Raw genomic sequence first — 17,875 nt, forward strand, 5'->3', positions numbered from 1 at the left:
AGTGCTATTTGAGAAAAACACACTTAGGGAATATTTCCCATTGTATGTTGCCCTTCTGCTCTTGAGCCACGTTCATCTCTACCCCTCTGAGCGCTCACCTCAATCAATGATTATGACCTTGATTCTATGTCTGGACCACTAGACTTGGTGTTTATTCCTGATGTCCTTGAGGTTTGAACACAGGTGTCCCCAAAGGGCTCTGACCCAAGCTATTCTTTTGAATTGCTATACCTTTTGCTGCTGTGAGAAGACAGCTCTAATCCATTTTTCCCACAACTCCATCCCCCCCGCCAACATTGGAGCTCCTTGCAAGACAGTCGCTTATTCCTTTGGCTCCTTTTTTTGTCATTTTTTTTATTGGAGTATAATTGCTTTACAAGGTTGTGTTAGTTTCTGCTGTAGAACAAAGTGAATCATCTCTATGTGTACATGTATCCCCATATCCCCTCCCTCTCGCGCCTCCCTCCCCGCCACTCCCATCCCGCCCCTCTAGGTCATCACAGAGCACTGAGCTGAGCTCCCTGTGCTATACAGCCACCTCTCCTTTGGCTCCTTTATTCTGTTTATTTTTTCTTGGTTCTCACAAATGAGCCATGATACCTGATTCCTGAGAATCAAGGTAAACAGGTCTTATGTATGACCTAAAGACCCAACAGAATGACAACAAACAAATAGTTGTGTGGAAACATGTCTATTTTTAATATATTCACAACCTTCCATAAGTTACAGACACATCTATGTGATACATAATGCTAGAAATGCACACCACTCATATTTTCCTGTTGTTCAATGCTTTCTTCTAGGTTTTTATCACAGAAGGGCATGGAAGGACACCTGCTCGTCCTTCATTATAAGAACAAATAAGTGCATTTCCTTAGAAAGAAAAATAAGTGATGACATGCTTCTGTAACTGTATCAGCTACACTAGACAGTGAACAACAATAAAAAGCCATTATATAAAATAATAAATAATACAGTAAAAGGTAATGCAATAAAATAAGAGTAAGGAAGAACTAAGTGACATATCATCCCATTTTAGGAGACCAAAGGATTAATAGGGTGGTAATGTTATGACTGACAGATGTCAAGCTACTTCTGTATTTATATTCACTGTGTAATAGAATTTGTTCAGAAAAACAAATATGTACAGAAGGTTGCTAAAGTTTCGGCCCTTAGAGCAATTCTGAGGCTTATACCTCACATTACAACATCCTGTGCAGAAACGGAAACTAGGGTGAGGCAAATCTGCCAAAAAAGAGGATACTCTTGGTTATCTTGTGCATGATAAAGAAGAGAAAAGGATGGTCCGCCACAAACCGTGGGCCTCCATGGCCAGTTCTCCCCGACATAATGACCCCAGTGCCAGCAGCTGCTTCAGTGCCCTGCTCGTTCACGTCCACAGAGGCTTGATGGAACACTTCAGACAGAAACAGGTCATTCTTTTCAGACATGCCTAAGAAATTGGCTTGGCCCTGGCTGAAGGCATCATCCATGCCCATGCTCATGAGAATGGGCTTGAGTTCATAATGCTCTTCTAATTTGAACCGGGGGACATACACCTCCACATCATCCTCAACCATGGTGTCTTCGCTGAGCCACTTGTTGAGTTTGTCATAAGTGATTTCACTTTCCAGCTACAAGTCCAAAAGCAAAACCAATGAGTGCTTAGCAGAGAAGGAAAACAACTTCTGATGTTAACAATCAGCGACTTTAACTTCACTGTAGCGTGGGTGATATTAAAATTTACTAGTTTGGTAAAAATTTTGCAAGAAAGTAGCATGTATGACATAAGTTTAAGCCTTTGAGTGAAAGTGTGAGACCTGGCACTGTTCCTCTCAACCAATTCACATATTTCCATGAGAAACTGCACACCATTTCCCAAGTTGTAGACATATGCCAAGGTAAGTTTAGCCCCAGAAGTTTAAAACAATGGAAGTTGGAATGCCTTACCAACTCCAAGCCAGTAGAACATTCAGCAATTTCATCTGGAAGCAACAGGAACATACTGACATATCCAGCATAGGGCAGTTCTAGAATCTGGACCTTTAGGTCTTCTATGTGTCCAATGTTCAGCTTTTCATGCAAGAACATCATCTGTACTTCTTTGCGCTGAGTCTAAAATTATTAAAAAGTAAAATATGAAAGTAGATACTAAGATGTCAAAAGATTTACAATCAGACGTAAAAGAGAATGGGTTCTGCTTTCGTTCTGAAGAACTATGTTTCTAAAAATCAACAAAATAAATTATTTGTATACCCTGACAGTGGCTCTGATCTATTTAGCTTTTTCAAAATTATACCCATTAGTAATAAGATGGACAATTATAATAATACTGAAACACTTGTTGAGTACCTACTAGGGGCCAAGAACTCTGCAAAATCTCGTTGAATCCTTACAACAATAATTTGAGTTGGATATTATTATTAATCTAGTTTGACAGGTCAAAAAATGGAATAGAGTCAATCAACTATCCAATGTGCATAACTTATAACTGGCAAATTATGTGCAAGTATCAGTGAGTGGTCCCTAACTTTTCTTTCTCTATTTTGTCAAAGGCCCTAAAATATACGTTAAGAAAATCTGTCTCATTGTCTCGTACCAAGTTCACACGGAAAGGATAAAGCCTGTTTAATTTCTTCTGAAATGGAGTTTTCCAATTTCCTTTGAAGTAGACAGCATTCACCAGGACCATCTTGGTCTCTGCATCTATAGAACCTTCAGGTAACAAGTTTGGGATTTTGCCTACAGAAAATATGATATATGTTTAGGTTTCATGATTAAGAACTGTAAAGTTATCATGATTTCTTGAATCTTTTGAGTCACCATCAAACTCAGCATCCACATTTATCAAACTCTGCAGAGATGTTGACCTTCAAGCTTAAGTTTTTCTCTCGATTTACCTAAATCATAAGTAAAACTGAGACCAGATTTCATTTTCCAAGAGAAAATGAAGAAGTAATGCAATTAAGGTTTAGAATTACTATCAGACTTGGAAAAAAATTTTAAGTTCCTTTTATACTCTTTCTCAAAGTTTTGTAGTTGTATGAAGTTAGTTAATTCGGATGGGAGTGAAAAAGAGTCACTTAAGGAACATAATAGTGCCTTTCCACAGTACATATGTCACTAGGGCTCCTTCAAGATCTGGTCTAGACAGTCTATCCCTGTGACCCATTCATTGACCCAAAAACAGTTTTTTGGAAGTTGGGCTAGACCTACACCAGGAGTAGCACAGATTCATGAAGTGAGAAAGGAAGACTTGTCCTGGTGGGACTGAGAATATTGGAAGAGAGATTCTAAATCAGTCAGGAAACAATGTGTGATAAGTTCTATAAGAGAGCTAAATAATACAGAGAACTATGACATCACAGAGAAGGGAGTAAACAAGTGAGGAGTCAGAGAAGGTTCTCAGAAATGATAACATCTGAACGTGATTTTTTTTTTATAGTTGGTTTAAGAGACAGGCCACTTATAGTGAATACCTGCTCTGCAATATTTCAACCACTAAATACATTATTTAATCCTCACAACTACTCTAGTAGGTATTATTATTGTCATTTTATACAAATGAACATCATAGTAAGAGAGATTAGCAACCCTCCCAAGGTCGCAATGCTTGTCAGCTGGTCAGAATTCCACCGTCTTCCATTCCTACTGACAGACATAGGACACGAACAAAAAGGTCACTGTAGTCTGACCAGCTTCAGTATAGTCATTCAGTATTTCTATTCAATATATCCCTCAGGGAATTAAAATTCTTGGTTACCACAGAAATCTACTAGGACTTTATTTAACTCTGTAATGCATATGGAAAAACTAGTATTTGATCCTAACAAATAAAACAGAAATTGTCTCAAATTATTATAAAATTTTCTAAAACAATGAGCCCAAATGACTACTTGGCATTTTGGCAATTCCACTGATTGATTTACAGCCATTCAACACAAATGCTTAAAGAGAAGAGAAATTCTTGCTGTTCTCAAAAAAGCAAGACTTTCATGAGTCTCTTTAATTTTGCAATACCTTTTTACTTTCACTTCTGTTAATCTTCACTTTCCCTGCTTCATTTTTGTCAGTGGTGTGTCAATATTTTACAGCAGTAATTTAAAAATCTAGAAATGAAGAACTAAAGTAGATCAACTATTTTCAGAGAAACAAAACATTTTTTAAAAATTCTATAGAACTTAGTTCATGTGTTTTTTCCACTGTGGTAACGGAGAAACCAAGACACCACACTATGGCTTGAAACAATGTTTTAAACACAGGAGGTAAATGAAAATCCATTTTTTGCATTAAGTTAGCAAACACTTTAAACATCCAATTGAAGAATTCCAGAATTAGACTAAGGCTCAGAAGAAGAGGGAACCCCAGCTTCACTACTAACAGGTAGTGGGATTTTGGATGGGAATCTAAGGAAAAAAAAAAAAGGTCATGAAGAACCTAGGGGCAAGATGGGAATAAAGACACAGACCTACTAGAGAATGGGCCTGATGATATGGGGAGGGGGAAGGGTAAGCTGTGACAAAGTGAGAGAGTGGCATGGACATATATACACTACCAAACGTAAAATAGACAGCTAGTGGGAAGCAGCCGCATAGCACAGGGAGATCAGCTCGGTGCTTTGTGACCACCTGGAGGGGTGGGATAGGGAGGGTGGGAGGGAGACGCAAGAGAGAAGAGATATGGGGATGTATGTATATGTATAACTGATTCACTTTGTTATAAAGCAGAAACTAACACACCATTGTAAAGTAGTTATACTCCAATAAAGATGTTAAAAAAATAAAATAAATTTTTAAAAATTAAAAAACAACAAAGAATTAAGGACATGCATTACAAAGGTAGAAGTGGCTTAGACAATCCAGGAGAGATGGAGCAGGGACCAAAAGAACTTGACAACATACTGACTCTGAATGGTGAAACAGAAGAGTTAAAATTTTATGATCCCTCCTTTTTCCATTGCTAGTATTCTCACACCAATTACTCATTTGAAGGTCACGCCTTTTTTCTTTGTTTTTGTCCACAGTAGACACAGAGTCACAATTATTCCAATACTGGTATGTCCTGTTAGAAAAGAGCTGTCTCCTCTTATATTCTATTCTAAGGTAATATCCAAAATCAGATTATTTAAGTACTGAATATATGTCTTCTATTAGTAGACCTCAATTATTTTTTTCTCACTTAAAACACCACGTGGCTCAACAAGAATCAGGTTACATTAATCAAAATAACTAAGGTTGGGAGTAAGGGCTAAGGATGGTTTTCTAAAAACTACATAAGTGCTTTCTAAGTGGAAAGAAGAGCAGAAACTACTTCCTTGGTTTTACCTTTGGTTTGAGTCTTGACCCAGGAATTAATCTTTTTTCTGGCATCTTCTGCACGTTCTAGGAAGTCAACTGCCTGGGGTTCTGTAGAGTAATATTTCTTGGAGAGCTGCATGTATCTCTTTAAAGCAAAAAAAAAAAAAAAAGACAAAGTTTACATAGAATATATACTGAACAAGCCTTGGTGTAATTATAAATTACAGGCTTCCTGTCAAGACTGGGGAGCCTGAGGTAGGGGTAGGGGTGGAGGTTGGCTAGGGGGGCTGATTATATGTGTTCTCTTGACCTCCACCCCCAACTCCAGTCCCAATTCTATTTGCTGTCCTGCACGCTTTGCATTATGACCACTGGGTACAAGGGGAGACGTCGGGTGTGGGGATAGAGGCTCTGGACATCAGCTGTGCTCTTCCTGACTTACGACTCACAGGTGGGAATTTTGCAGCAGGGAGAGAAAGCACCCACAGAGGGAGCATAGGGATAGCTGCGTTGGATAGTGTCCAATGGCCTTAGGGAGTCTAAGGGAACCCATGTGGAATTCTGACTCCCTCAGCATGAATAAGAGAGAACAGCTTTAAAACTGACCTCCCTGTAAGTTTGGGGCCCTGCCATTTAAATCGCACGTTTCACTTACTTCCCTGAATCTTGCAGACTTATCGCCAAACAGCTTATTGGCACTTTCCAATAAATACTCCCCTGTGGACGTTTTCATGGCGGAGCTGAGAGAACGGAAGGATGAATGGATTGTGTCTGCAGCTTGTGCCTTAAACAGAAAGGAGAGACTCTCTTTATGTAACTCAAGACTCCTAAACAAGATATTTCTTAAGCAATGGTATTTTTTCCAGTACATCAATAAAATGCTGTATTAAAGTATACTTTTTTCTGGCACGTTAGAGGAATCTCTGAGGAAACATTGTTGATATGGATAATATCAGCTAATTTTTTTTATTTGTTTCAGATTTTACTGTGTCTACGGACTGGATTGAACCATTAAGTAACAAAGATCCTAGAAGAAAGGCTCCTTTTACAGTCTCCTGAACTACAAAGTCTGTAAGCAATTTTTATTATATTAAAATGTTGCCTTAGAAGTGTTCTTTAAAAAGTTCATAGAACTTCTGCAAGTACCGTTTTATAATTAAGGGGTAGTCTGTGAAGTGGAAAATCTGGGTTTTAGAAAGCAGGAAATTGAGGGAAATTCCAATCCCCAACCTGAAGTTTGTAAGCACGATGACACAAACAGGGCTTAGTCACCGCAGCGCCTGGGTGAAGCAGAGGTCAGAGCCCTGCAGCTGGACTGCTGTCCATTCAGACCTGGCAGCATCTCCATACTGAACGGGCCTCTTCCCCTCCTAAGTCCATAACTCCCCGGCTGACAGGCAGATGGAGCATCAGGATTCCCAAGGAGAAAGCTATGTGGGGTATCTCCCCATAACCTAACTTAGGAGTGTGATCGTGGAAGTTGTTTACCCATAGGAGCGCATCTCCTACAATGTAGCTGGATAGCTGGTGTTTAAGGAAATGGAGTATTGGGGAAAGAAATGACTACGTGAGATAGATTAGCTGAAGAGATTAGATAGATAGATAGATAGATGATACATAGTAGGTAGATAGATAGATGATAGATAGGTGATAGATAGATAGATAGATCATAGGAGATAGAAGGGGAGGACATAAAGGATATTTGAGGGTCAGTGACCTTTCATGAAGTCACCAAGCCGGGCCTTCTCCATTCCTCAATTACTTGTCACCCCTTACTCTGGAAATCTGCATCTATGCATGTGTATTCTAGGAGTCTCCACAATGGCATTAGAATAAATTATACATCCCCAACTAGTGGCAGAGTGGGGTGATGGAATTTAGGAGTAGTCCTGGCCTGGAAGGCGTGAAGTCTGGATTCTACCCTGGCTCTGCCCTTACTTATCAGAGTAGGATATTTACTCAAGGACTGTGAGCCTTAGTTGTCTTTCTATGAAGGAGGGAAGTTGTACTAGGTTCCTTCCCTGTCTAATACTGTGATTTTAAGACAAGAATATTCTGGAAATAAAATACAAAAGAAATAGAAATGGATGAGTCAGATACCTTCAGAATAGCATCAGGATAAGTGCCCCTCTGGATCTTCTGTGTGAATTCACAACTGGTGAAGATGTCTTGGGTGTCTGGGGCGACTTTGTGGTCTCCACCTTTGTTAAACTGAAGCACCTACAATTGGAATTCCAGAGAATTGGGTGCATTTTCCTGCTGCATTACGTCACTTTTAAACCAATGGCTCTCAAGCTCCTCTTAGTGGTCCTACTCTCGTTTCCTGTCTTTGTGTATGGTAACAAGCATAGATGCTCTTCATATGTAACATGTGTCAGCCAGCGGAAGTGTCCTTCACAGGACTCAGCACGAACTATTTTATGCTAATTCATAGGCTGGCCATTCTGACGGCAAATTGTTATGATGAGATGATTTATAACCTCTAAATTATCTAAATTATAACCCAACCCATAAGTTGCCTTGAAAACATGCCAGTATTCTGAAGGAAGCAATAAGGTTAACTCCCAATCTTGTATCTCTCTATTCAGTGGCCTTATATATTACACACTTCTAACCTGTCAAAAACTACAAGCCACAGCTAGCTTAAACATAAAAGCAGGTCACTCAATATTACAGGGATCACCTAAAATATTTGCACATCCCTTATTTACACATAAAGAAATCCCACACGTCTGTCCATGTGGGGGGCAAATGGCAGAGGTAAGATGACAATATGAATCTCTTTATGTTGTCAGTGGCAGATCAGGATAGCAGTGAAGCTGGTAGGTGCACACTGGCCCCGGGAGGGCCCTCAGGAGGCCTTCCCCAAACTGGAGCCTTCCCAGCCTGGCTCAGCCAGTCTCAGCACCCCCGAGCCTGGCCCTGCTACCCACCCACTCCCACCTCCAACATCCTTTGGGTCCCATCCCCGTGGGGTCCCAGGAGAGGTAGACGTTCTGCTAAGGAAGGAAAGGCAGGCTTGTCCAGCAGGTGGTGAATCTCCAGGCTGGAAGGAGAGGTGTTAGGATTTGTGGGGTCTCTCTCTGCTCTTCAGATCACACATTATGAGTCTTACCTAATACTCTTTGAAAAGAAGTGGTCTGACTCTGCCGCCACGTAAGGGAAGAATATTTCATGTAACAGCTTCTCCGGTTGTCCTCCCTTTTAAGGAGACTGATGGGGTCTTGGAGCTAGCACTAAAGGCCTCCCGAGTCACTGCGAGAGTCGCTGCAGGAGGGGGGATGTGAGGTGACCCGGGCCACGCTGAGGGATGCACCCTGCCCAGAGAGGCGGCTCGGCCTGGGCAGATCCGTGGCCTTACCCTAAAGAGAAGAGCTGGTAACAGTACAACTGCTGCTCTCACATCGCTTGTGCTCTGTAAGAGTTTATCCCTTCCACGCATTCCTTTATTCCATTACAACTATGTCACCTTTACCAGCTGTATCAATTCCCAACTGTGTGGCCTCTTCTTGCCCTAAATTTCTCATTTCTATGAAAGGACTATGGTAATCAGAGCACCTACCTCACAGGATTTTGTATTCTGTGGGTAAACTATAAAACGTTCTTAGAAAGGTGCCTGGCCAGGGCACTATAAGTGTCAGCTATGATAACTTTTAGTTCTAACACCTGCTTCTCCTATTCTTTCTAATCTTCACACCCATCTTGCCGGTTATGCATTTTCATTCTCCTTTTAAAAATATGAAAACTGGGCATCCCTGGTGGCGCAGTGGTTGAGAGTCCGCCTGCTGATGCAGGGGACACGGGTTCGTGCCCCGGTCCGGGAAGATCCCACGTGCCGCGGAGCGGCTGGGCCCGTGAGCCATGGCCGCTGAGCCTGCGCGTCCGGAGCCTGTGCTCCACAACGGGAGAGGCCGCGACAGTGAGAGGCCCGCGTACCACAAGAAAAAAGAAAGAAAACTGAGGCTCAGAGAGTTGAAATGCCTTCCCTCACACACCTGGTAAATGGCAAAGTTACCACCCAAACACAGGCAGGTCTGTCCCCAAAATCCCTGCTTCCTCCTCCAACCAAAGAGCTTCTCCTCGTTTTTTAGTAGGGAATTAACCAAATTTGTCTTTGAATTTTAAAATCTGCCCATGCAGCACAGTTACAAGAAAACTATATAAACCCCTTGTCCCATGTGCTGAAAGCACACGCCAAACACAGAAAAGCTGTGTTGTGTCGAGTGACCAATAAGTTAATTTTCCTTTTGCATCAAAATCCCATTTTTTACTTAACGTACTTAGAGCACTTCATTTGGCATTTGTCCTCAAAGAAATATTGCTTCTGATGCCTTTACATCTAAAAAATGAAGACCCTGATGTTCTCTAAAGTTTTTAATAGAGTTCACTGCACTTATTCTTTTCAAGGCAAAGAAAATAGAGGGAAGGAGTTTTGCAAAATGTTGCTGCTCTCAGATGTGAGCAACTGGGTTTTGTTGTAAGTCTTGATGTTTAAACTGCCACAAACGCAGGGAGTGACACTTCCATCCCTTTTCCTGCTGCAGTGAGATAGGCCAACGCTCTCTGTGGGCCACTCCAAACAAGACCCATCTTAAGTGGGTCACCGTGTACCTGGAAGGAGATATCCATCTATCTATATGCACACACTCAGGTGCGGTTCTCCTGGGAAACTCAAAAGTAGCCGGCAGCATTTTGGCGTGGCTGAAAACAGAATCCGTGTTGGTGAGAAACCAGAGCCTGTACTTAAAGCATTCAATTTTAATGTTTGTACACATGGGAATAGGAAAGAATTTTAATTATATATTACTTTGTCTGGTCACTGACCCGGGAAATACAGGATCATGTGAATTTTAATGGTGCTGAATTCATCCCATAGGACCATTGCCATGTACAGTTGAAGTAGTTCAGTATATTTCCATGGCCCCAGACTTAGTGAAAGGGTCCCCTGACTGAGCTGGTGTCAGCTTCCTTCACCAAGGAAGGAAGCCAGTGGCCTTAACAGAAATAGCTCACAATGCTGTCCCACACCCTGTCCTTGACTTTGAGGACTGGCCATCACGTCAGCCCCATTTTGTTGACATGAACTCATGGGGTTGAGAATGTTGGCTGAGGTCCTCTGAAGTCACACTGCTCTCTGTGCATCTCCCAGAGTGCGGAGATCATGGGTCTGGGATATCTTTTCCCTTTGTGACACTCTCTTAAAACCACTGGAAGGAATTCTTTACATGAATGGAAGGAACCTGAGCTAGGAGGGTGGAAACCAGAAGAAGCCCTGGGAAAAGTGCTTCATTCCCACTGCCACTCTCCCCACTGTGTTAAATGACACTTGTCTTAAAACCAATAGAGATAAAGCTTGCAAATACTTTGAAAAATATAAGCATTTATACTATCAAATATAAGACGTTGTCACTATTAACCCTTTCTAACCTTGCAGGGTAAGAAATTCTGGTACGATTTCTGCTGTCTACCACTGAGGGTGTTTGTGGTTTGGCTGTTTTATAGATTTGAATCTAAGGAACTTGTGTTGTAATGGCTTGTGATGATTGCTGACCTTGTTAGAGTCAAGATGTCTCAGGCATGTAATCAGAGCAATTCTACAATTCAGTTCAGGAATCATTCTGTTCTAATTTGGAACTTTAACAGAAACTTACTTTGGCCATCTGGTCTGCAGTGTTGCCCCTGGCACCCAGGTAGATCATGGCCATGGTGGAGGAGATGCTCCATGGAGAGAAGAAGAGATTCTGGGTGGCAGCACTTGTATTTGCCAGATGGCTGAAGAAACTGAGGGCAAAGATAGTGTTCGCCTTGCAAAGTTCTTCCATTGTTTCAATCTAGAAGGAAAGTGAGGGGAAAAAAATAAACAGCTCTAAAAGATGACTCAACATTTTGAGTGATGTCAGCAGAGCAGTACAGGCTGTACCCTGCACGGGGCAGGGGTTCCCTCTCTGTTCTCCTTTCATCCAAGAGCATGAGGTAGAGCAGGGACAGCATCATCGTGATCCTGGGACCTGTGCAGCCACAAAGGGTCCCACACTCGGTACAATGCACTGCTCCCACAACCTTGCAATTCTTAATAATTTTAAACAAAGGGCCCTGCATTTTCCTTTGCACTGGCTACTGCAAATTATGTAGCCAATCCTGAGATAGAGGGAGCAGTCATGCGATGAGTAGTGACACTCCACATCATAATAGTGATAATAACAGCAATAACAATAAATAGCCTTTATCGAAACCTTACTGTACAACAGATGCTGTTTTAAACATCTCACCTGTAGTAACCAGTTAATCTTTATGGAAACCCTCTGAGGAAGGCATTGCTATTCCTGTTTTACAAAGGAAGAAACTACTGCCCAGAGAGAAGAAAAGTGACGAGTGTCACTCGACTATAAGGGGAAGGACTGGAAATTGAAGGTGGTAGGTGGGTAGCCAGCCTCCAGGGTCATGTTCTCAGCCTCTGTGTTGTACCCACAGATACACACCACACACACACACCCCACAGGCAAATACATGCATATTCACATGTATGCCACGTGCATATACACTCTGATTGGCGCCAATGGAGATGGTCAAACTTCTTTCAAATTCCTTGCTTCTAGAAGTGACCTAGACTCACCGTTTGAGAGTGGGCATTTTTACACAGCCCTACCTCGCATACCTGCACCCCTCCACTCACACACACCATAGCCTTTCTACCAAAGCAACCCCTGAGCTGAGCAGTTCATTACTGGGAGAGGTGGAAAGGCCCCCTCCTCCCACCATCCCTAGTAGGGAAGTCAATGCCAGGTCCCATTGCAGGGGTGGTCCTGGGGCTATAGAACACACACACACACACACACACACACACACACACACACACACACACACACACACACACACACACACACCCCATCCACCATCTGAAGATAAATAACAGACACGCCCTCCATGACCTAAGGCTCTGCATGCAGCCAAACGAACGCTTGGACACACCTGTTGATTCTGGCCGACAAACTGTATCTTATGCTTTTGTAGCGGCTTAAAACACACCCTACAATTACCAAAATCTATAAATACACCAAGCGACGCAGACACTCATCACCTACAGGAAACCATCTGTGACAGTGGCTGGGGAGCTGCCCCATGCCCCGTGAGGCACGTCCTGCAGCTCTTCAGGCTTGGACTCACTCAGCAGGGCCTCCCAGGCTCACATCACCCTAATCCATGGGTGTTTTATGTGAACACTTGGTTCACCAACATTTCTTTTGAAGAAAGTGATTGCAATTTCCGTCAAAATTTCTTATGGGAAATACCACTCAATTGTATTTTTTCAAGACAAAATGGTAAATTAGGTAAAACTTGTCCCCAGAACTCTCTCATGTCTTCTTGTCTCCTTTAATATTTAATATTCATGGGATCTGTATGAGGTAGATATTAGGATCTTTACTGTATAGGTTACATCCTGATGCCCAGAGAGGGTAAGCAACTTGTATAAGGTCACAGAGTTTGTATGTAATGGTGCAGGGATTCAAGCCCGGGTCTGCTTCAGAAACCCTCTCTGTCCAATGTCGCTCACTGCTTTACCTGCTGCTGTTTAACCTCACTGCTGTGTGTAGGAGTTTAGGCCAGTTACTAGTTAGAGAAATACTAGAAAGAGGAGATAAAAAGAGGAAGGAAGCAAGTTTGTAATACTCCTAGAAGGCTTATTAAGTTAAAAAACTAAAATCGCTATTTTTTTCTCTTGCTTCATCACTGAGATTAGATTACCTTGGGTGGCTCAGAAATTTGTTTTCTCTTCCTTCTACAATTTAAAATCATCTTTATGATGAATTAGTCCTGGGTAGACCTTTTTTTGTAAATTATCTCAGTAACATTTCAGAAACAAACTGAGAATAATATAAATAAATATTTCTCTATTGTGTGAAAAAATAAATAAGGGATCAGAGCCAGAAAAATCAATGGAGGCCTCTCCTATACCTAATTCTTTAAAACGACCTCCATAGTCTGTCACTTTGACACTAACAAACTTTAAGTGTCAAGACAAACTATCAGAGAGGGTTTTAATGCCACGTTAGGATTTCAGTTGACTGTATAAAGAAATAAAAAATGAATTAGGACAGAATTGGATCATCCCAGATGCATGTACTTCTTTTAAAAGTAGTCTAAATTTTATCTTTAAGATCAGGTACAGTTAACTGCATTTATCATAAAAAATAATATGTGTTGTCTATATTGCAGTTACCAAATTCCTTCGGCCTCACTGCCTTATTTAACTTGCATAATTACTTGCCCACTAAACCTAGTAATTCCTATTATAGCAATGAAAATATGAAGATGTTGATTGCACAGCTGGTTTCAAAGCCTAGATTGAATCTCAGCCTTCTGATTCCAACTCTAGTGCTTTTCCTACAGACCTTTCAAATAAGGTTTGAGAAGTTTATATTTATATATATATATTTATATATATATATATATATATATATATATATATATATATATATATATATAGTGTCTTCTGATTCTCTAACAAATCCACACCTTACATTTAGGTGAGAGTCTGCCTAAGAAGACCATGTAAAACTGAATCACTGAGTGACATCAGATAGCATAACCTCTTAGGTTAGCACCTGTTGTGAATTTCTTAACACCAGAGTTACACAACTTTATCAGCTTCCGGAGGTTATATTCCTAATCAACATTGAATATTCTCTTTAGAAGAACAAACGGATGAAAAGCATATGTGGGGCTGGGCTCCATGATGTCTGTGTCCGTTCCTGTAAAACAAGTTGACAGATGTGCCACTGAAACTTGGCACAGGTGACAAAGAACTTGGGAGGTGCTGCCAGAGCCACTACAACAGTTGCTGTGCTCGTTGGCATCGCAGGTTAGATTTCAGTTTGCTGTAGCATTTTAAATAATTTTTTTTGCAACGACACGGTGCAGATATTCTGAAATTGACCACAAAAATTAATGAGAACACAGAGAAAACAATAACTTCAAGGAAATTTCCCTTTCAAATTACCAAATTCTCCCTCCACAAAAGTAAAGACATTTTCTGATATTTGATGACTTTCATCATGAGTAATTTTTTGTCTATGGGGTATTAAATGATTTATTACTATTACTGAACTATTACTTCAGTCAATCCAGCAACTAATTTGGCTGATTTTTCCCCTCTCACTAGATTGACTGATTATTGAACTAAATTCAATAAAGGTATTTTGGTACTGAACTGACCCAACCCAGCTTCCTGCTTAATTTCTGATTGTTTTAGATTAAAAACTGAGTCATCTTTTTTGCCTTTATTATATGTATACACAATTTATAGATTACTTTCAGTTGCTAAATTAATACATTTTAATTGGTCTAGCTATTCTCATCAAGTTCAGTGCCAAACACTAACTAGTAAAGAATATACACATTCTAAGCTGTTTGGTAAAATTGACATCACAACCTAAATGTACCTTTTGGTTTGATGAATGTTACACAGGCCTTTGCTGGCCTCTGAGATTTAAGATGAGGTCTTGCTATAAATTTAATTCAAACCTAGAACTAAAATATTCTCAAACAAACAACAAAACAAGAAAACACCAGTAAATTTTCACCCGTCTTCTAAAAACATCCCACATTTTAATTTTCATTGTATTAATAATACCAGTGTGCAAAATAAAACCATATTTCATAGAGATAGACATGGACATGACTGAAATACCTGGTTATTCTCTGTCTGACAAGAAACGGTCCTCTGAGAGTTGTTAAGAGTTCAGGCATGGCGACGACCGGTTTTATAAAGCTCTGCCCCTCCCACAGAGCATTTTCTTCTCTCTCCTTCTAATCTGTATCCTTTGAGTGAGTCAACATTTTACTCAGAAACACATCGTTAGGATAGAATTGCTTGTTTGCTAAGGCATCATTTAAGAAATTTGTTGGGAGGATGACGTCATTCAGAAACTTAAGAATTTGGCAATATCTACACATGCCTGTAAAAACTAGCTAAAACCTGTCAGCTGCTGTTTGTTCTTGTTCTCATAGTACGAAATTGTTGTTTGGTACTTGTTCTCATAGTACCAAATTCTGCAACATCCCTTCTGTCTTTTGACAAGGGTGGCCTGGGAGCTCTTTGCAATACTTAAAAGCAATGGAATCCTTTCTCTTCTGAATCTAAGCCGCCCCCAAGCAATGCTTTGGGAATGGAAAGAAAAAAAATACCACTTTTCTTCCTTATAAATTCTCTATTTTATACCGTCTTACATTTTCTCAAGCTATAATTTCCTGTGTAATTCTGGGTTCCACCCTAATATCCTGTCACAAACCACACCCAAAGATCTTCTCATTTGCCCTTCTTTAGAACATAGATCTTATGTTTAAACAATGAAAATCCACTGTGTACTTTAAGTTGATTTTTAACTCTATAAATTATAGGTGTTAAGTGGAATTTGTGATGTCGAAAACATGATTCAGAAAATTCACTAGATTTTTAGATACAACCAAAGGAATTTGAGGAGTAAAAATAGATAAAAGATGGGCATAATGAAATAGAATCTGAGTCTGAAAATGTTCATATTGTTAGAGCTTATTGAAAAGTGTTTGCAACACATTGTAAAGATGGCTTCTCTACACTTTACTTTTTTTTTAATTGAAGTATAGTTGATTTACAATGTTCTGCCAGTCTCTGCTGTACAGCAAAATGACTCAGTTTTACACATACACACAATTCTTTTTTTTTTTTTTTTTTGCGGTACGCGGGCCTCTCACTGTTGCAGCCTCTCCCGTTGCGGAGCACAGGCTCCAGACGCGCAGGCTCAGCGGCCACGGCTCACGTGCCCGCAGCATGTGGGATCTTCCCGGACTGGGGCACGAACCCGTGTCCCCTGCATCGGCAGGCGGACTCTCAACCAGTGCGCCACCAGGGAAGCCCACACACATTCTTTTTTTAATATTCTTTGCCATTATGGTTTATCCCAGGAGATTGGATATAGTTCCCTGTGCTATAGAGTAGGACCTTGTTGTTTATCCATTCTCAGTGTAATAGTTTGCATCTACCAACCCCAAATTCCCAGTCCATCCCTCTCCCTCCCCACTTCCCCTTAGCAACCACAAGTCTGTTCTCTTTGTCTGTGAGTCTGTTTCTCTTTCATAGGATAGGTTCATTTGTGCCATATTTTAGGTTCCACCTATAAGTGATATCATATGGTATTTGTCTTTCTCTTTCGGACTTACTTCACTTAGTATGATAATCTCTAGTTGCACGCTTTACTTTTATGCATAGCAAATCCTCACAGGGATAGGGATGAAAAGAAGTAAAGGCACCATGCTTCTCCTCGGCTGGTGTGGCGAGCTCCATGTCTGTGCTTGAAGAGCTGAGTTGACAATCTGGAGTGTCTGCAGAACCAAGCCTGTGGGGCTTCCCTGGTGGCGCAGTGGTTGAGAGTCCTCCTGCCGAGGTTCGTGCCCCGGTCCGGGAAGATCTCACATGCCGCGGAGCGGCTGGGCCCGTGAGCCATGGCCGCTGAGCCTGCGCGTCCAGAGCCTGTGCTCCGCAACGGGAGAGGCCACAACAGTGAGAGGCCCGCGTACCGCAAAAAAAAAAAACAAACCAAGCCTGTGGGTCTGAGCCCTGTGTGGGCATCTTAGCTTGACCCTGGTCCATGAGCCAGATTTTATCCTTACCTCGTCTTGCTAACGTGAGTCTCTGGTCAAAAAGGACTGAGTTGACTTACCCCAAACCCCTCATTATTATTAAAGGGAAAATGAGATAGGTGCATTCTTCAGAACATGTATGTGGCAGTCAAAAGCCAAATTATTCGATTTATTCATTTCTGGAAGGTCTCAGGTCACAAAAAGAACTGGAATTCCACCTCAACAGTGACCTTTCAACTCCCAGCTTCCTCCGTTAGACTGAAGAAACCTTGCAGGGAGCCACTGACCCTTTTATAAGTTTTCACATCCCTTGGCACTCAGCCAGTTCTCTGTCTCAGTGAGTTCAGTAGATGCTATTGCTTTGTGGTCTAGGTCTCTCTCCCTTTTCGGTCTCAGTCCGCTGGAGGGCCCCCTCTGGCAATGTAACCAATTTGTTCAACCATTTTTTAACCACACATAGGCAGCACAGCAGTCTGCTAAGCCAATAGTGAACATACCTAGAACTTTAGCCACCCTTATCCCCACTGATCCAGGTCTGTGAGGTTTGATTCACACCCCACAGCATCCATGAAATCCAGTCTGACTTCTACAAACCTCAGTGAACTCCTGCTACATAGAACCGCACCACTTAGACTTGAACTTGCAACGTAATAATGATTATTAATTAGTTAATAAATTGTATGTGTTCTAGCTGTTTCATCCAGGTTGGGCTTCTATCACTAACTAGATGATACTGTACACTTAATTCCCTTTTAGCAGCAAGAACAGTGCTGAGCATCAAGTGGGTACTAAATACTTTTTGATGAATAAGATTCGAAAACTCTCTAGAAAGACTTTAAAGTGCGGTGAGCAAAGATGTGGATTCTGAGAGGCTCAGAAAGATCTGATTTGAAACCTCTTTCTGCCATTTAGTAGTTGCATAATCTTGCACAAATTCCTCGGCTTCTCTGAACTTTAATTTC

General features: G+C 41.2%; 1 protein-coding gene across 3 annotated transcripts in view; it reads right to left on the bottom strand.

Moving 5' to 3' along the window:
- Positions 1-675: 675 nt before the first annotated feature.
- The window catches only part of LOC137203219 (plasminogen activator inhibitor 2-like), a 49,108-nt gene continuing 31,908 nt past the window's right edge, over positions 676-17,875 (bottom strand). Inside the window, exons 1-8 of one of the 3 annotated variants that reach the window (XM_067698884.1) lie at positions 14,986-15,133; positions 10,949-11,128; positions 7,398-7,517; positions 5,953-6,081; positions 5,325-5,442; positions 2,600-2,742; positions 1,951-2,115; positions 676-1,634 (exon numbers count right to left, since the gene is read on the bottom strand). In XM_067698884.1, coding sequence (XP_067554985.1) covers positions 1,230-1,634; positions 1,951-2,115; positions 2,600-2,742; positions 5,325-5,442; positions 5,953-6,081; positions 7,398-7,517; positions 10,949-11,119 — 1,251 coding nt within the window. In that variant the 5' untranslated portion in view covers positions 11,120-11,128; positions 14,986-15,133 and the 3' untranslated portion in view covers positions 676-1,229. Of the gene's footprint in view, positions 1,635-1,950; positions 2,116-2,599; positions 2,743-5,324; positions 5,443-5,952; positions 6,082-7,397; positions 7,518-10,948; positions 11,129-14,985; positions 15,134-17,875 lie in introns of those variants that run through there. The other 2 variants (XM_067698885.1, XM_067698886.1) reach the window with 2 other exon arrangements.

Source organism: Pseudorca crassidens, chromosome 12 (genome assembly GCF_039906515.1).
Source record: "Pseudorca crassidens isolate mPseCra1 chromosome 12, mPseCra1.hap1, whole genome shotgun sequence".
NCBI classification, from domain to species: Eukaryota; Metazoa; Chordata; class Mammalia; order Artiodactyla; family Delphinidae; genus Pseudorca; species Pseudorca crassidens.